The following is a 20438-nucleotide window of genomic DNA, read 5'->3' as shown; positions in this document are numbered from 1 at the left end:
GCAGTGTGTACATTTTTAGTAGACACTTATACTACACAAAATATTACAGGAAACCAGCAGATTTTTATATATTTTTGTTTTGCAGAACTAATCATCTTTAAAACATTCCCAAATTACTTCACTAATTTTACTACGCTGTATGCCCCGTAAACTGTGATTTAAGAAAAAATAGTCAACAAATAGAATTGGAGTTAATAGTGGATCATAAATGTGTTCAAGACATTGAAAGCTAATAATCAGATAATAGTGCTGTCTGGGACGTACAGGAGTCAGAGGCACTCCTGCACAGACCATCAGAAACCTGGATAACATGAGACTCATCCGCACAACCTGAATATTTAAACCAGGAAAACAGTGTACATGTAAAAGTACATTAAAGTTTTTCTCGGATCGTTTACACACTATAACCGGGCCTATTATCTAAACATCCCAAACCATGACGCCATCTATCAAAAGACAGACCCATTTCCCAAAACTATAAACACTATTCCCCTGTTTTCACTCATGCTCATTTAGAAAGCACCGTCATTCAATATCATTAGCTCAAGTTATCACAGCTGGAATCCAATTAACACACACAGTATGAGTCGAAATTGCTCACACACCAGTCAAAACCTCAGGACTGATAGAAAACAGGGCCGTGGGTCAGTTCACTTGTTTTGGAACATTGGATCTATAAAGACCTGAGGTGGAATACATGTGATTTCATTCTTTATGTTCAAACTGTTTATCATTGGTTTATGGTAGTAAATACATGGAAATGATTTCACTGTATTCTACGTTCTTTATCAGTTGTATATTTTTACAGTACATTTACTTTGTCACTCATTTTCAGTTTATTTTACTGCGGTACATTGAGGAATTATAAACTTTGAAAATGTATACAAGTGTGTCATTATGTTGTGTTCATCATGTAAAGAGGTTGTTCTGGAGGGAAATCATAAGCACCATTATTCGTTGCAGTAACAGGTTTTTGAGTAGTGTAGTTTGTAGTGTTTTGAATGGATCTCACCAGTGTGTAATGGCTGTTTCGTAGTGTTTGTGTATTTGATGGCTTTTGTGTGATGTCTAAAGGCAAAGTTTGGTTTAGATGTAAGATTACATGGTTTTGAGTGGAGAGTTTGGTTTTGACATGAAAGTTTGAAGTTTTTGAAGATGAGTGTGTAGTTATGTATTTGTGTTTAGAGTTTTGGGAAATGGAACATAATTTCAAAAAATGTGTCATAGCAATCAAGCAAGCACTTTAAATTTAAAATAAAATAATATAAAATTATTAGGCCTATTTATGATCGTGAAAATATCAATCACACAATCACACATCTTACAAAAGGCAGTGTGTAGTCTGGGTCACATTTCACATGTCTATGAGTTGTTAACAGCTCCACCAAATAGTGATTTTTCCCTCTAAACTTCTCACATGCTTTCATTTCAATAAAAGTTCAAATGGTCCAATATTTCACCAAAAATCAAAGATTAGAGAAAAGTCCAAAAACTGAAAACAGATTTGTGTATCAGAACTTTGTTTTTCCTTCTCTCCTCTCCCATTAATCATCTCACGACGTGGCCATATTAGTTACAGCTGTGTGTGACAAGTTAAAATTTCCACTTGTCAAGCTAAGAGTGTGTGATTAATCAGATTACACAAGATGCTAATTTGCATTTACTTTCTATTACCAGCTGACATGTATGAAGAAAAATACACCATGGAAGAATATGCTGTAATGCATATCATGCATATAATGTGCAAATGCTGCAATGAGCTAAAAAGAGCTGAGATGGTGTGTTACCGTGGGAACGTTCTCTGGGAGACCTGAATTAAGGAGCAAAATAATTACTAAACCAACCAGGGCCTGTAGGGAGCGATTCACACAACCCTGACTCAAACACACACCATAATAAAACAAAACACAATTAACACAACCAGTTTATTGTCTTTCAAGAAAAAAAAAAACAAAACACAAAACTCTGAAAACATAGAGAAATGTACACCTTTAAATTACACAGGCTCTTATAAACAAAATAAAGTCTCTTTCTATATTTACATCAGCAGGGGTGACGACCGGTGACTCCTCAGCATGTCTCCACTAAAATAAGATAAACATTTTGCTCTGATATCCACCTCTGTACACAAAGCCAGCATCATTACTCTACACAGCCCTGACCAGGCCTGGATGAGCCCCAACCCCCAAGGTCTGAAATTTCTATTTTCCCACCATTTTGATTTGTCAACCTTGCAGTTAGCTAAAGTTGAATTGACCCCAGTGCTATTATGGTACGTTTTTGTTCAATTATCCTACCTTCAACCTGGTCATTGAGTGATGAGAACACACACAACAAAATCATCTATGTGCCTGAAGTGTTCGATACTACAGTCTAATAGCTATTAGCTAAACATACCGATGATAATGTAGCAGATAACGTGGCACTATTTTATGTGACTGAACCACATATTCATCCGCTGAGCAGTGAATCTGGGATGTACACAGTGTCCCAAACCAGTAGCCTAGCTAGTTTAATATAGTTTAGTTTTCCTTTTAGGCTATGTTACATAAAACTACAGACTAAGCTAAGATTACTTAGCTTTCCACTCAAGAGCTTGGAAGTTAACTAACTTTCAAAGTTTTGAAAATGCTAGTTAGCTACAGGACAAGATTAAAGCTAAGAAGGCTAAATCGTTAGCATGGAGCTTAATTAGCATGTTTATTATGGGAACTCAGGATTTCCTATTTTGCACAAGTGAAAATAAAATAAATGTCAGTTTAAGTTGTTGCTCCAACTCAGAAGTTGGTTATATTCTCATAAAAATAGTTCAAAGTATGATGTCCATGAGCTTGCAATATACAAATATTACTTTCAAATGATTGTATGCCTTTAAATTGCCCTCAAGTTTGGCTTTCAGCATAGCATATTTCTAAATCAACCAGCAGTAACTCACCATCAGTGAATTCAGCCTTACTATCAAATAATATGGTAAGTGCTTGCATTAAGCCCGATATCACTCAGGAGGCTAGCTGTTAGCATGAGCACCTCAGCCAGTGATATATATAGGGCACATGGATAGTTTGTTTCTGTGTTCTCATTACTAAGTTGACCAGTAGTTCGGTTGCCCAAAAATGTATATTCTGTTCACGTTGGGTAGTGCTGTCAAAACATTCAATATAACCATCACTTGACTTTTTCTCCATCTTAGTAGCCACCATACGTACATCCTACCAATTAACAACAGCTGCCTCTCTAGTGTGAAACACACAGAATTGGGAATGATTTGCTTCTGTGTTGGATGTCTGTGGAGCAGGAAAGTAAAAGATGACAAGTGGACAATACTGTAGCATATTCAGATGGAACTTTACCTAAACCCCAATATGAGACTGATTGACCAGTCACTGCAAAAATGCCCAATTTGATAAGTAATTTAGTTTCACTTTCAGTCTTTAAATCTACTGTTTCCAGTGCAGCTTCAGGAAGATCAGGAAATTTTTCAACGAATGTCAAAGTGTAATTATCTTGGAACAAGGCTGAACAAAACAGATCGACACTAGTTCCAAGAGAATGACACTTTTTTTTGGTAATGCTTTATTTTACAGGTACCTTAATTTAATACTAATTTCCTGGAAATTTTCTGAGTAATTTGCAGGTATTTAATGGCTAATTTTTAGGACATTTTACAGATAGAGTGGTGTAATTTGTTAACACACATTTATTAACTGACAGAAAATGCTTAGTTTTTAGTGTGTGGTTTTGTGGGTCAAACAGTTAGTATATTAGGTTTTTTCAATAATTTCCTAAAAGTAGCTGCTGTGTAAGTGTTAATTCTAAGGACATTTGAAAGGGTTATCTAATTTGGTAGTATATGGGAAAGTGCTAATTATAGAGTTGTAAAGAAACAACCTAATATGCTAATAAGTAGTTTTACACACAAAACTGCACACTGAAAACTGAATATTTTTTGTCTGTTAGAATTGAGAAGAATTGAGTGTAATTTATTGAGAATTCTTGCAAATTAACAACTATCTATGACCCCAAATACAATGGATCAGCACTTACCAACTTAACACTTTTTTCAGTTTTTAAAGTAACTTGTACCAAATTGCACCACTCTCTGTAAAATGTCCTAAAAATTACCTGGTAAATACCTGCAAATTTTGAAAATTTCCAGGAAATTAGTATGAAATTAAAGGACCTGTAAAATAAAGCGTTACCCTTTTTTTCCCCAAAATTCACACATAAAAGGTAAAAAAAAAAAAAAAAGATGTACGTATGTGGAAATGTTCTGCAGTGCTGTAGGAGGCTGTATCTCAAAAGGAAACAACAGCAGACATTTGAATACACAGAGAGGAGGTGCTCAACACAACAATCAATAAACACTCAAAGAAGCAAACACAGAGGTATAAAAAAAAATAGGCAAGGCTGAGGTCAACCCACCATGCTATGGAGAGGGAACTGATAGACACACAAATACAGCATATACAGCACAGCTCAACCGAACAGTGTGATGAGGGAGGACGAGGAAGAGGAGGATTTGATTGTTGATTTACGGTGTATTATCTGTAATTTCATGGGCACCCTTATTGAAAACCATTAGGTGCACTGAGAGATCCCTTAACTGGAATATTTATTCCACTGGTGGTGACAAACACACTTCTGTTGCAAAGAAGTCACTTAAAGATCTGGCCTCTCCTTTAGATACACTAAATTAAAGTGGAGCAATGGCTTACAGCTGCCATGATTTTTTTTTTTTTCAGTGAGGCAGTTTTAAAGACACATTATATCAGCTTAAAGTGAGCAATGTTCCTGAATGCTGCTTTTATGTAACTGGGAACTCCAGCGATTTTTACAGTTCAGTTCAGTTTCCTAGTCAGCCTGTGAAAACGGCTGCATGATTTCTTCTGTGGCTATGGAGGGATGGCACCAGAAAAAGTCTGGAAAAATTACCCTTATGATGTCATCAGGTAAATTACTACTACTTTCTTTCAGGTCCTTAAACTTTATGGAAGTGCAATACCAAATTGCTGGAGAAACCTTTAATCTCCCCTTTCCCCCTCAATCTTTACTTTAAGATGCCAACTTCAAGATAAAATTTGACTTTTATTGTCATAACTTGCCAAATTTTAGTTGGAACACTATCCAGACAATATGAAGTAAATCTGAAGATAATACCCAGACAGGAGCTCTGCTAATGTTTATTCAGGGCTGCTGGGATTCTTCATTTAGTAATAACAAGTCTTTACCAGCAGGGGCCAGTACTTGCATACTGATGACACACTCAGCTCCATCACAGTGCTGCTGCTCTAACTAGCGGGAAGTTACTTGCCACTCTAAGGTCCATCAGCTGACTAACATGTATAAACAAGGATTCTATTGAACTTGTGTGGTTCCTTTTACAGCTTACTCCAATGAGTCTAACTCCTGTGAGGCATTTTGTGCACCAAAAGTCAACATGGGAGGAAAACAAGAAGCTCCAGGGATTAAAGGATAAGTCTTCTACATTATAACTTCAATATACTTTCTGTATTCTAACACAAAGCGGCTGATGACATATCTATGAAGGGAAATGAGTAAGATAAGAGCTTGCCTTTATGTGTGTATGGGTAAGGCAGGGTTTCACTGAGGACTGAGCTAATTTACAAGGGAGTAAGTATGACTTTTCCTTACAAAAGGGCAATTTTCTCATTCAGTGACAACTCAGTCCCTCCCTGTTTCATTGGTTCATCCTCCATTCTTCACCTCTGACTGTCAGTCAACAAAGAGCACCCCTTTCTCCTCAGCTACCCTTGCCTCCCCTCCCTCTATTTTCATTTTTTTCCTCTCCCCACTCCCCCTCCCCCCTTCAGTCTGTCAGGAGCACCAGTTCCCCTTCACTCCTCTCTCCGCTGTCGCTTTCCTCTCCTTCGCTGTATGGAGGCCGTTCTCTCTCTCTTTCATTCTGTCGCTCCCTGGGCAGAGAAGTGGGTGTGGCCCGGCCCTCTGCCCGACGCGGCGCGGGCGGGGCCTGTGGTAGGTAATGCTCCAGTAATGCGGGGTGAAAGGGCATGGTTGCCACAGAGACCGAGCCGGCACCTCCCGGGTACTGGCCATCGCTGTGGGCATAGTGGATTGGCTGTGGTTCCGTTTGACTGAAAAGACAGAAAGTGACATGCGTACATTGAGATTATAAAATCAAATAACTTTGGTTAATACATCAGTTTGCTGATATTCAGAGACATTTATCCTCCATATGAGAGAAATGATGAGGTTTTACCAATGTACAGAACACGCTAACTATTCAGAACCATTAATATAATGCAGTTTGCGATGTCAAACTGAAATTTGAATTCTCTTCACTTGTTGTGTAAGGAAATATGACGTAAGCCATGTTGCCCTACTGTCCAATCAATTGGAATTGTATGCCTCTGAGCTTATCAATTCCTCTTATCCATGCCCAGGCATGTGATGTTGATGGAATGAAAAAGGCAGAACTCAGCTGCGAGGGCAGTGCAGCCTCCAGACTGTCTACAGCGTGCACACGCTAGAGTTATCTTCGGCTTTCTTTTATTTTCAAAAAAGGCAGCGGTTGCAGGCATTTTTTGATTTAATGAGTAAATAATTACCTTTGCCAGATGAATGTGAAGTATACTGTGAACTTTCTACGCCATCACTCAGAGACTAACATTAGCGGAGTTGAGCAACAAGACTGGCTGACCAACACACACTGCAGCATTAAATAACTTAAACCAACTCTGAGGTGAGAAAAAGATAAAAGAAAATAAGAAGAAAATAACTCGGCCTTGCAGTTGAGTTCCGCCTGTTTCATTCCGTCAACATCACATGCCTGGGCATCAATAAGAGGAATCGATAAGCTCAGAGGCATACAATTTCGATAGATTGGACAGTTTGGAACCGGTTCTCAACTGGAACCAGTTCTCGATTCCCGTCCCTAATGCTCAGTCTGTTTCACCTCAAAAAGCCTGTGCCCACTCAGTGTCTTTTATACGATGGCTTTTCCCAGAGCTAATGGTGTAGCAGAGAGGGTGCTCTCCAACACTGGAGACATGACATCAAGGCATTGGCATCAATAAAATCTTAATTCCCATGCCTATTTTTCAGCAAGCCCACATAGGGTTAGTTATCAACCATTAATGATGTAAGCTGTTTGTAAAACTTTCCTCCAGCCTAGAAAAGCCATTTTGAAATCTGTGACATCATCCCAATCTAAAGTCTATGGGTTGAGTGGAAACTTGTGGGCAAGGCCAGCAGGAGAAACACTAATAATACATCCGTGGGGTCCAGCTGTGGTGACGGCAATCCAGACTGTGAAAACTCACAGATATCGCACTAATCAAATTCCCAGTACCTACTGACCTCATTAGTTGTTACTAAGCATTCAAGCCCTTTGGAGTAAACAACTGTCAACAAAACAAAACTTTGTGACATGATATTGACCTTAATTATCTTTTTAAAGAGTCTAAAAGAGAAAAGATGTGGTGAATGTATCTGTGAGGCAAAGAAAAACAAAATTAAAAAAAGAGGACACTCAACAATCAAAACCAAGCTTTTTTAACAGTTCCAACCTCCAACTCTTTGAATTTAACTAGTTGGAAGAGTTAGAAGGAACAATGGTGATGGATGCTATTCATTGTTGAGGACAGACTGAAAACCAGCGCAGCTGCTGTATCAATACAGCACTTTTGTTTGTGTCTTCAAGAATACAAAAAGAGCTTTGGGAGCTGCAGGCATTATCTACAATGAGTGGAGGTACAGAGCAAACTCCTGTCAATGGAGCGAATTGTTAGTGTTGTCTGCCAGGGACAAATGCGCTCGCATTATCTCAAACTTGTGTGAAGCAGGCTGGCCTCTGTGCGTGCGTTGCTTTCTACCTGTGTGTGTAGGTTGCTCTCTGCTCCTGCCGACGGCTCTTCATCATGGCCTTGTACTCGCCCACCCTCAGCCTCCGTCCCTCCACGATGCAGGTCCGTTTGGGCCGGGGTTTATACTTGTAATCGGGGTAGCGCTCCAGATGCTGCCTGCTCAGCCTTGCCTGCTCCTCATAGTAAGGCTGCTTTTCCTGGTTGGACATGGACTTCCATCTGGAGCCTAAAAGCGAAGACACATTTGGCACAAGGAGGATGAGGGAAAGCTAACTAAATGCACAAAAGAGGTGAGTTAATTCAAAGACAGCTGAAAGTCAGGTTTAGCAAGAGCTCAAGTAGATCATTAAGTCAGCAAACTGAGTCAGTAATGTTGGTAACAGCAACATCTAGTTAAACTTTCCTAATGTTAGCTAACATAAGCTTCTGGACACACCAGACCAAGTAAGACTAACAGCAAAACCCACAAGTGCATCAAAATGAGCAAGAGTGTGGTTCAATACTTTGAATTTCAGCTTTTCATTTGTAAAAGGAAGAATCCACCCTTGAAATAGATTTTGAATCTTTTCGTTGTTAGTGCATTACTAGATTACTACAACGTCATATAGCACTTCTTTCATTAATGTTGCATCATCATGTTCTTTTACCAATTAAAAGTTACCATCATGACCTTTGTTGACTAAACTAACACTGGCTTCACCACATGTCATGAGAATTCAGGTTTTCATATATACCAAACAATGTGGCTATTAAAATAGTCAATCTGGAGTGCTGTCCTAGTCTTTCTTTTTCATTTATACCACACCCAAGATGATTCGATTAGTTAAGTTCCTGCTCTCTGGGTGAAGGTGTGGTTAACACATCTTCAAACAGAGAGGTGTGAGATTAGCTGGGGTAGCAATTGTAAAGTAATTGGTGTGAGAACAGGCATAAACGTGGATCTCAGCGATCTCATCACTGTAGAGTGTATCAAAGAAAACAATTCTCTGTAGATTGGGATGAGGTATTTTTTTTAGAAGAAATCAGAAATAAAATAATGTTTTAAAGTAGAGTTTATAGCAAAGTTTATATGTGCATAATTTGTGTGCACACGTCTGCATGTGTGTGAAGCATGGTTGCCCACAAGCCACAAGCTCTTCACAATAGAAAGGAATGTAAATGTTTGGTCCAAGGAAAGGGATTCAGGCCAGTACATGTGTGTGTGTGTGTGTGTGTGTGGATGTGTGTGTGTCTGGTGGGAGAAGCAGGTGGTTGTTCATGCCCTCACATGTGCCAGGCTGTGTCTCAGAATAGAGACACAGAGTGAAACCCACCCCTACCCAGTGCTGGGCTCACCCAGGATCTTGCTGATGGAGGAGTTGTGCATGTCAGGGAAGGCCTGCAGGATCCTCCTGCGCTCGTCCTTGGCCCACACCATGAAGGCATTCATGGGTCTCTTGATGTGGCCCGAGGAGGGAGGGGGCCGGGCCTCAGCGTAGCCACCTGGGACCGAGACGGGCAGGGCACCTACAGGAAAGAAGGCTACAGTTAGAGGACCACACCAAACTGCTGCTGGGCTTGGATTCATTCCTCCTTAAATATATCTCTATTCCTTCCAAGAGGTGGTAGACTTATTGTTATTAACCTTTTCTCTGACACCCCTAGAATTGGTGAATATTGTCACTCTGTTACCTCGCTTGGTTATTAACCTTTACTCATTAAAGGAAAAGTTTCTCTTCACCCACAAACATCCTATTTCACATGCAGTTATGATTCACCTATCCCACCCACACTTGTACCTGAAACTTTTATTCTGTTCCGTTTCTCATTAGTGATGTGATGAAGTTAAATCTGTAGGTGGCAGTGGAATATATTTTAATGTCAATGTGATATCTTATGACATTTTGTGATTTTGTGATAACTACAGTATACTGTCTTCGACATAGACACTTGTTACAAAATTCATGACTGAGAAAAGTAATTTACTTTAACATGCTATTGAACACTGCTGGTTACTTCCCATTTATGAAGATGAGACTGTCAACATTAAACGTGCTCTGCTGAGGACACCTACCCTCAGAGTCACTGCTGAGGTGGTCCTCAGTGGACAGCGGAGCTTGTCTGTCTTCACCTCGCTCTGAGTGTGAAATTCTCCCACCACGAGGAGAATCTTTATACTCCTAAAAACATAAAAAAGACAAAGACAGATTAAGCCAGACATGCAGTAAGGTCATACAAATATTCACACTCAGCACAAAGAGACAATTTGAATTTCGACTGCAGTAAAAAGATGACCCAATGTACAAGGGGTGTGTTCAAGGCTAGCATGTGTTACATAGAGTGCTATTTAAGGTAAAGAAACAGCGCACTCGCCATATCAGCTGCTGTTTAAATGCAGAGCTGTAAATGCAAAGAAAGGAAATTACAACACTATAGAGGAGGAAGAATGGTGTTTATTGTCTGAGGGAGGAAAGGTGAAGGAGAAAGGCAGAGATGGGAATGTAGCAACTCTGAATTTGCAAAGCTATCACACCATCGGCATATTATCTTTCATCCATTCAAGTGCTGTAAAACAGTATTTATTCCCTGGCATGCAGTGGAGTGTAATACCAAAATAGGTCAGTCAACAGTATTGGTGTTAAAGCAGTAGCAGAGGCGAGATGGAGCAGGATAATGGAGGAGAGGAGGAGGAGAGCGACAGAGTACAGTATTACTGTGGACAAAGAGAGAGGGCAGGTGGCTCTGTCAATGCCACACTGAGGCCTTTGTGGTATTGTGAGGCTGCAACAGCTGTTGCTCTAGGACGAGACTGAGACCAAAGCTTCAGCCACCTCAAAGAATGAAAACCAAGACCAGAATAGAAGACAATTTTTACAAGAACCAAAACAAAAAAGAACCACCAGGGTTTATGCAGTTGGGTTCCGGATGAAAAGAACATTTAAATTTAAGATGCTTTTATGACTCTCTAAAACAACAAAATCTACACAGATGCAAGATGAGTTTGCTGGGCAAAAAAAACATTTAAACTAAAATTTCTGAAAGCAAAGTTTTAATTTTGTTCCATATTACACTACTGAAGATGTGTGTAAGTTGAACAAAGACATTTTGCACATGACTGCACTCAGCAAAAGTACAATAACAGTTGATACCGTCTTTGTCAGGCGATACTGAATACGCAGCCCCTTTTCAATTACTAATAAGGGAAACAAAAGTGTCATAACTTCTTTGTCTTTTCTGTAGAGTGTTTACTTAACAATATTGTCTAGAGGGCAACACCTAATATACTGAGTTGTAACAATGTTCTTCTTTGTGTGAGCGTGTGTGAGTACAGCACAGCTGGGATATCCTTTAGCTGGTTAAATCCTCAGGAGGAGCATGACTCCCTGAAACCCTAAACCTGACTCTGACCCCCAATTAGACCCCTAACTTTTGGTCAAAAAAAAAAAGAGAGACAGACAGAGACATCCCCATGTCCTGTTTGTTCAGTAAGAGTGTATTTGCATCACTACAGTGTAACTCTAGCTATTTACATTATCTGCTGACATACTGGTCTTTTATAAGCAGTCATAAAAGAATTTCATTATTCTGAATATCAGTGGTGAGATTAAGTGCCCCATGATAGCCAAAATTCAGTTTCACAGGCTGTCAATTATGTGACTGGTAAAATGTGGAAGTTTAATCCCTTTTCAGACATAAAATACATAATATTGCTGGGCTCCTCTGTTAAAGGTGCAGTGTGTAATATTTAGTGGCATCTAGTGGTGAAGTTGCAGATTGCAACCAACTGAATACCCCCACCCCCCACCCCTCCAAGCATGTAGGAGAACCTACGGTAGCCATGAAACTCATGAAAAACATGAAAGGCCATCTCTAGAGCCAGTGTCAGGTTTGTCTGTTCTGGGCGACTGTAGAAACATGGCGGTGCAACACAGCTGCCTCTGGAGGATGACTCGCTCCCTGTGTAAATATAATGGGCTCATTCTAAGGTAATGAAAACACAGTGATTCTTATTTTCAGGTGATTATACACTAATTAAAACATACTTATGAATTTTATACTCCATTTCTGCCAAGTCTGTTCCACTAGATGCTACTTAATTCTACACACTGCATCTTTAAGGTAATAGCTTTCTGTCATTCAAACACAGGTGTCTGTTACACGCATTTATACCATGGCACTTGAGAATTCTTCATTTGGATTTTGGCTGACAAGTGTGGATTAACTATAAGTAACTGGACATCTGTGACACAGGGTTTTGTTTTCAGTTCTAAATGAATGCACTAGTATTAAATTTTATGGTAAAAATAGCTTTAGGCTAGGTTTATTTGTGTAACCGTTCAAGTAAGACCTTTGATAGTTTAAGACATGTCTGATATTACGTAAATCTGGTAGTCCAAATCAACAAACACTAGGACTTTTATAATTAGCTAAGTTAGCCATGGTAAAAATTAGCCACGTTAGCTATGGTAAAGGTGGAAGCCTGCAGCAGTAAGGGACAGCTGCAGAGAAAAGGTGAGATGAATTCTGGCCAAAACCACACAGAAAATAAAAAAAAATAGTGAAGAAGCCTCAAGTAAGAGTGAGAGAGTGAACAAAACATGCATTTAGTTTTTCGGGCATTTATGTTGCACTACTGTAGTCTTTAAGCTAATCGTATGGCATTCAACTCAGTTTTGTGCCGAGTTGGATGTGTTATGGAAATGTTATGATCAGACCCAGCAAGATTATTGTTGTGACTTCTATGTAAAACTGTGCAACATTAGACGCCATGTAAATCTGCTATTATATTTATGTGGGTGTATGAATGATACGGGCTCTAGACAAACAACCTTGTGACTTTGTGCCTGTATTTGGATTACACAGTTTGGATATCAGCTCACCATTTTTCCAACTGAGTCTCTCTCTCTTTCTCTGTCTCTCTCCCTCTCTCGCCCTCCGGTGCTGTGGTTCCGCAGGAGCTGCTGGGCATCATGGATGGCCTGGGTGACCACATCGCCGTCTCCAAGGAAACCTGATGAAAAGGAACAAAAATAAGCCAGAAAATGGTTAAGTGTCAGCTGTCATCTGAAGTCTTCTCCTAGAAACACATCACAGATATATAAACTATCTCCTTCACCCGCAGATGATGATTAGCTTCATATCCTGCAGGTGGAAATGACAAAGTTATATATTGTTATAACATCTTATTGAGAAAAATTTTAATATTAAAAGCAACGATGCATTTCAGCCTCTGACTTTGCTTTGCCCCTTATTCTTCCCTGTTTATAATGTTTTTGAACATTATTTTATTTAAAATAAAATATTTATAATATTTAAAGTGATAACAGACAATTCCTGCTTTGAATTTAACTATGTTTTCTGCCCAGTGCTACATTCACATTAAGTGTTTCTCAGCAAACTGTAAATCCTTGAGGTATATTACACATACTAAATGCATTTCTTCCCTCATAAAACATTTGCATAGCCGATTTTTAGAAGAATTTAAAACCTAAGTTGTTTACATCAAGGTTTAGTAGCTAGCCTACTTCTTCATCCTGCCTTTGTTGGCACATTGCTACAATTGTTGGTGCGTAACTGCAACCAACTCATGATCATTGGAATGGAGTGAATCCGCTGGCCTGCATATCACACCACCTGCATATGTGTGCCTGCATTAAGAAACTAACAAAATGGGAGCCCACTTGCACTCAACACTGCTCCATAGCACTACTAGTGGTCAAAAACATCACAGGGTAGCTTTAAGAAAAAGTTGTCTAAGCATGAAAGAGGCAGTTTTACCAAAAGCTTTGATTCAAGTATCTTAGACGAGAGGATGCAACAGTTTTTTCGCTCTTTGTGTTAGTGGATTCCCACTATCTATCACAGCTGTGGAACCGTCACTATAACTCACTCAGAGCAGATCGTGGTGGGCTGTGGGACACCTCTCTCTGGAGATCTCTGGTTCTGTAGGCCCCCTGCAGTGCCAGTGATCCCAGCTCCATGCTCTGCGGACTGGGTGTTTTCCCCAGCTCCAGCCCTTTTGGCTTGGAGGTCAGGTTCAAGGGCTGACTGGCTTCCTAAAAACACACAGTGAGAGCAGATGAGCAGAGGTGGGGCTACACGTTCAGGCGTAGCCGCAAAGGGCGAGGGTGTGCATGTATTCCGGCTATGCACGGCAGATTTGGCAAGTTGGAGCACATCTGTCACACCTTTGTAGCATTTCTGTTCTTTTGTCTTCACGTTCACCTCATCCTCTCTTCCCTTTTGTTTATTTAAGCTGCGTTGGTCTATCTCTGCTTAAGAACCAGCAGTGCAAATACAGTTCACACTACATACACACACTGGCAACACATATACACACCTATACCACACACAACAGAGGGTGTGGTGTATTCAAAAAGCTTTTCAGCATCCCAAATAGCATAACAGTTTTAACTGTTTAATCCAGAGGGCTTCACTTTCTGTAACGCCCCTTAAACCACACACATAAACACACTATACCATAACTGACGTCTTGTCAGTTATATTTGCATTTTGGAGATAAAATCTCCACAATATGAATAACTGCATTAAAAATGTATGGACAGAACTTGGGAAACAAGTTTGTTACAATGAACATATAAGTAAGTCTGACACACTAACAGTATACTTCGGTGATATCATACCTGTCGGAAAGAGCCACTGCTCCTCTTGAGAGGGGTGGGGTTAGGGTTGGGCAGCAGCTGCATGGGATAGTCCACGGCTGTGAAAAACATAAAATGTTCTGTATGAAAAAGTAGTAGAAGCTCAGATGTGGAGACAAAGATTCAAATGTACTGAATCAACAATCAGCTACCAATGTTTTCTTTCTCAGTAGTGTCAGAGCATAGTCACTCTTGCTGCTATGGGACACAAAGTCTGGTTAGCTAGTGAGCGAACAGTAAGTAACTGTGATAATGACACACAGTCGGTTGAAATGTCAGTGACTTCATAGTTTACTTACGCTTTTTACTCAGTTTAGTTTGACCAACATTCACAATGCCAATACATCAGGAAACAGATATATGACACACCATATTGCTTTGTTTCACACAGTATATTAATGGTTTATTTAGCATTTTGACAGTGCATGTGTTTATTTTTGAAGTGGACACATTTAGTTAACTTTGTACAGACATCATTAGTTAGTATGTTTGTCTTTAATCATTATATTGGTTTAGAACTACATGTGCTGAGGGTGTCACTGCTAGTTGTTACTGGTGTTGTTTGGGCCTGAGCACAAGCTGCTCCTAGTGAAGCATCACTGTTTAACACAGGAAGTGGCATATCAGGTTATACCAAGCGCCCGCCACATCATGGAAGGATTATGGTGACCGAAAGTGCCCATTTTAAATGAATAAATACAATTTTATGAAATATATAATCATATACGTTATGTAATATAACCATATAATAGTAATATAATCAAATGCATTTTTAAAACTCAGCTCCTGCTATATTACAGGACATTCCAGCAGGTTTTACCTTTATTCACTTATTTATTTTTACTGGTCCAGTGAATTTAACAACAAATGACAAATCAAGATTTTTCATCACTAATTAAATTGTAAATCTAATATTACCATGACGCAATGGTGGACTGCTACTTAAGATAATAAAGGCATAACAACTACGATATAAACGGAACCGAATTGCAAAAACTCTCTATCATTATATATCCCAACCTTAATTCACAGTATATAAGCACAACAAGCTGTGACGAGCATGCCTTGCCCTATGACCATGCTGAACACCAAACCATCTGAAAGTAATGGACTGAGTGCAAACCTTGCATAAAAATAAAGTCGTTTTCTGACTTTGTAAAATGGAACTGCCTTACGTTAACATTAGCACAACAACAAAGGAGTCATCTTTGCTTGTCATCCAGGTAAGGCCCACTTAGGGTTGCCACTCATCCTGTAAAATATAAAATTGTCCTGTAATTGGAAACTAAAAGACGTGTTCCGTATTGAACTGGTATTGGATGCGCTTTGTTCCGTATATTTGAGAATCAATTCAGTCCATGGGAGAGAAATATTACAGGTTAGACTATAAAGACAGGGCGATTTGTATGAAATAAAAGTTTTTTGTGTTTAATCCAGAGGGCTTTACTTTCTGTAACACCCCTTAAACAACACACATAAAAAGTACATAAACACACTATACAGTGAACAACACCGTCATTCACTGTCTTGCCAGTTATATTTGCATTTTTGAGATGTAATCTCTACTCTTTAGGTGAATGCATTCAAAAAGTACGTACAGAATTTGGGTATACTGCGGTGATATCATACTGCATGTATGGCTGCTCTGTTATCCTTCAGTCTGTCATGTTATGTTCTACTACCCAAACAGAGAATGCGCTTCTCATTGGTCGTGAGTGACCATTTGCATCAAACCAATATGGCGCCCTGTTTCTGTGACGGCGGCGAGTTCATAGTAAACATGTCATGCTCTGCAAAGTTGAGTATGTTCTGGTAAACTTCAAATCTTGGTCCATTACTGTTTACATTATACATAAATAACATAATTCTCCCTAATCAATACTTTAATGTCCATTTTTGTGGAAATGATGCAATTTTATATGCCCCCGGCTCCACCCCAGCCCAGGCCCTGACTCGTCTTCAATCTGCCTTTGACGCATTCCAATTATCACTCCTTAATCACAGACTAGTTTTAAATGCAGAAGTACATGGTATTCTCCACCTCCACCAGTGACTCTGACTATCCTGCCATTAAAATTTTAAATGGCACCCATATTACTCTTGCTGAGTCATACAAATACTTAGGGATTTGGCTTTACAGCAGACTATCCTTCCAGATTCAACATTTGACTCGGAAATTAAAAATCAAACTAGGCTTCTTGTATAGAATTAAAGGATGTCTGTCTTCTTCCAACTGTAAGACTATTGTACAGATAACCTTCATGTCTGTCCTTGACTATGGAGATATTCTGTATTGTCATGCTGCTCCATCAACACTTCAACAGTAAACCCTGTGTCATCATAGTGCATTATGCTTTATCACTAATGACACATTTTGTACTCATCATTGTTCTCTGTATCAAGGTTGGTTGGACTTCTTTACAGACAAGAAGAAATAACCATCTCATGTTATTCATCTATAAAGCTTCCAAACTACCTCACATCTCTTCTCTCATTCGAATCTTGTAACTAAAGCACACAATCCAGCAACTACTTAACCTCAGATATCCCTCATGTTCGCGCTAATGTCGGCAGAACTGGTTTCAGGTATTATGCACTTTTTAAATGGAATGAATTGCAAACTGCCCTCAAACTTGAGTCTTACATTCTCCTTGGAGATTTTAAAGCTTCATTATCAGATGTTTGTTTATGATTCTTGTAACCATTTTTATTAATTCCTTGTTTTTGTGTGCTGTTTTTGTCTGCTGATTGTGTTCTTGTCTTATGAATGTTTCTTATTCTCAGGTCTCTCTTGGGAAAAGAGATCTTCATCTCAATGAGACTGCCTGATTAAATAAAATAAAATAAAATAAATAAACCTCCAGCACTCTAGTGTTTCATACACAGTCCAGCCTTATACTAGGTTTTGACCTTGTCTTGTTTACATTAATCTGTCAAAACATTATAAAAACACTCACACACATTTCTTGAAATAAAGACAGCAAATGAATGGCTATCCTTAAATTCCGCCTATAAAGTTTAAAAGACTGGCCTTGTGTCTTTTAGGTTTGAAAAGATAGAGAAGACAAGGTCACCCATGAACACAGCTTTTAAGACTTTTGAAAGGAAGACAGCTTTCTTTGTGGCTTTCTAAGCTGTGTCCTCTATAGCCTGTGAACTGTACAAGCATAAGTGTGTGAAAGGTACTATGAACCATACTGTTGAACTGATGTCTCCATTTGTATCTCACTGATGTCTTTCCATTTTACATAAAATAGACCTTCAAGTGAATTGCATAAATATACTTAAGTTTCTCTTGAAAAACACTTGAGAGAGAAGCTGATGAGCAAGGATGGCAACTCATGCAGCTCTATTGATGGTGACAACTTTTCAGCACAAGGTTTCTGGCCTTCAAAGCACACAGTTATTGTCAGATAAGTTGAGTGTTCATTCTTCCTTCACAACGGGGTATGTAAGAACTGGCCATGAAAGAGCTGACAAAGCCCTGATGTTTCCAGCACTAAAGGCCTGGTGGAAAGAAACCTTGGAACATTATTTAAAAGACCACATTAATAATAAAGACAAACTGAAAGAATGATTGATCCCATCAGAATTCAACAGATTTTAGGTGCATACAGAGGCGACCGTGGATAGATTCTCTGGATGTTTTGATACTTTTTCTCCACAGTTGAAAGTTGTCTCTATTGGAATCCATTGTAACTCATACAAATATTTGCAAGATTGTCCAATAAAAAAGCTGAACCTGGCTCAACTTTTGCCGCAATGGAAAATGACAGAACCTTATGTACCTCGCAACAAAAGATACAATGATTGTCACTGTTATCATTTTCCAGAGTTGTCAAGTCCTTCCTTCTAGTATTATAAGCTATTGTGCGGTGTTTTGGTGTCTGATAAGCTTTATAAATCATGGATCTATTACTCAAATGGACCTTTCTGAATCATATTTCATGACCTCAGTGGTACCTGAAAAATAGGCCCACACCAAGCAGTCTCCAGCTTTGATTTAACAGTGTGCTGCTACAAAAACTGTATCAAAAAAGAAACACCTAAATCTTTTACATTAGACCACAGAAAATACACAATATGAAATGTGTCTAGAGTTCTGATATCCACTGCTGTATGTTGCATGGAATATTTTTTTAAGTTTACATTTATTTAATTTGATTAAACTTTTTATTGCTCCCATTCCAACAATGGATTACGCTGAAACCGCTAGCTTGATGACTCACCTGGCTTGCAGGGGATTGGTTGCAGTGGCAAGGTCATCTGGGGGTCAGAGGTGACCGGGAGGGGCTGGGTGTTGGGGTGGAAAGCCGGGATCATCACATAGGGCATGTTCACCTGCTGGGACGAGGCAGAACAAATCCAACTTACATAGTAGTTCTAACCTGGGCATTCTTAAGCACAGATAGGTTTCTGGCTTACGATGAGGCCATATGGAAGTACGCTGCTGGCTGTGTGTGTATGTAAGAGCATCTGATGGTCTTGAGAGGAGCTGACCTGAATCTGCTGCTGAAGCAGGTTTATTTTGTGCTGCTGCTGGATCAACTGCTGCTGCTGCTTGGCAATCTGAGACAAAAGACACAATATTCTCACTCACACATTGCATGTATATGACACACAGTCACTACTGCACACTGTGTAGGTGACCATGATCAGGGCCTCACTCAGGAACTCAGCCTTAAACTGCAAAATGTGTGAATCATTTTCAATATATAGTGCAATCACACTGCAGCATTTACAAAATACAGATTTAAAATGTAGCAGTACATTTATATTTAAAGGAGACAAGATGATTAATCCTTTTTAGTCTAATACTTAATAACATAAACCCGGTTAAACTTACAAACATTGCAGTCAACCTGAACTGCACCAGAGGGACACAGTTTTTTACTAAACTGATCTTAAGGCAAAAAATTAGCATGCATTGTGTTCATAGTATTGTGTTGTAAACATAAATAGCATTGTTGAACATGCTTTAACTGATCTTGTACCATTAGCATTCAAAGTGAACCTAATTTTCATCTTAAGGCCCTTTTCAACCTTAGGAACTTCTTCAGGAACCCAGGAACCTTTTTAGTAAGTCAAGAACGTTATCTGCATTTAGATAAAGAACAACCAAAATCGATGTAGCAGAACCAGAGATGTTGTCTTCCACGCTTTATTCCGTCACAAAATGTAGCACCTACATCACCTATGATGTAACTCACCCCCTGACATTTTGGTCAGAGATTCAGGTGTGTAATGCCAGTAGTGGCTAATGTAGCCTGGAGCTGCTAGGCTCCAGCAGAGATGAGGAGGAGCAACAGAGGTCTGGTAACCTCACTTCTTTCTAACTCCACACCCCCAGATTACTTCATTTTCCAACTTGTAGTCTTCATCCCCAACCAATGCTGACTCAAGTGACATCACTTGAGTAAAACTGGTGGAGTTCCACTTTAACACAAGCATGAAGGTTTGGAATATCTTCTAAGGTCATAGACATTTACATGAATATTATGTCATTAAAATGTTAAGTTATGATGACTTTCTTTCCTCTTAACCCTAATCCAAGAGCGATATGAGGAGAGAGTGTGAGAGTGACAAACAGAACAAAAGATGCAAAAAGTTACATTTATTTGTTTCTATATTAAAAATAAAGAAGAAAAAAAAACACACAATAGATCCTCTCTACTTCGAAGGCAGTTGTTTCGCCTCTCTGTTGTTTTTAGTCTCCCTCCAAACCCATACACTTCTCATGCATGAGTGAATTACAAAACACAACCAGATGACATCTCAAACAAAGATAACTTTGAAATGTTATCTGTCTGATTTGCCTAGACACAGTTGTTTATGTGTAGTGAAAAAGCAAATACACAGAGGGGACTTTTAGTTAGCCACATTATATAATTTACATCAAGATAAAAGTACAAACCTAGAAATCTATCCAGAAGTAATGTCTAAAACATTTACA

General features: G+C 39.2%; 1 protein-coding gene across 3 annotated transcripts in view; it reads right to left on the bottom strand.

Annotated features, from left to right (window-relative positions):
- Window positions 1-1911: 1911 nt before the first annotated feature.
- The window catches only part of LOC137182081 (transcription factor SOX-13-like), a 48473-nt gene continuing 29946 nt past the window's right edge, over window positions 1912-20438 (bottom strand). For 2 of the 3 annotated variants that reach the window (XM_067588366.1, XM_067588367.1), the window contains exons 6-14: window positions 18986-19054; window positions 18715-18829; window positions 14468-14544; window positions 13714-13879; window positions 12704-12834; window positions 9898-10003; window positions 9180-9350; window positions 7854-8070; window positions 1912-6113 (exon numbers count right to left, since the gene is read on the bottom strand). In XM_067588366.1, the coding sequence (XP_067444467.1) occupies window positions 5828-6113; window positions 7854-8070; window positions 9180-9350; window positions 9898-10003; window positions 12704-12834; window positions 13714-13879; window positions 14468-14544; window positions 18715-18829; window positions 18986-19054 (1338 nt within the window). In that variant the 3' untranslated portion in view covers window positions 1912-5827. The remainder of the gene's footprint in view (window positions 6114-7853; window positions 8071-9179; window positions 9351-9897; window positions 10004-12703; window positions 12835-13713; window positions 13880-14467; window positions 14545-18714; window positions 18830-18985; window positions 19055-20438) is intronic. The other variant, XM_067588368.1, reaches the window with a different exon arrangement.

The sequence above is a fragment of the Thunnus thynnus genome, chromosome 4 (genome assembly GCF_963924715.1).
Source record: "Thunnus thynnus chromosome 4, fThuThy2.1, whole genome shotgun sequence".
NCBI classification, from domain to species: domain Eukaryota; kingdom Metazoa; phylum Chordata; class Actinopteri; order Scombriformes; family Scombridae; genus Thunnus; species Thunnus thynnus.
This window is presented reverse-complemented; position numbering and strand designations above follow the sequence as displayed.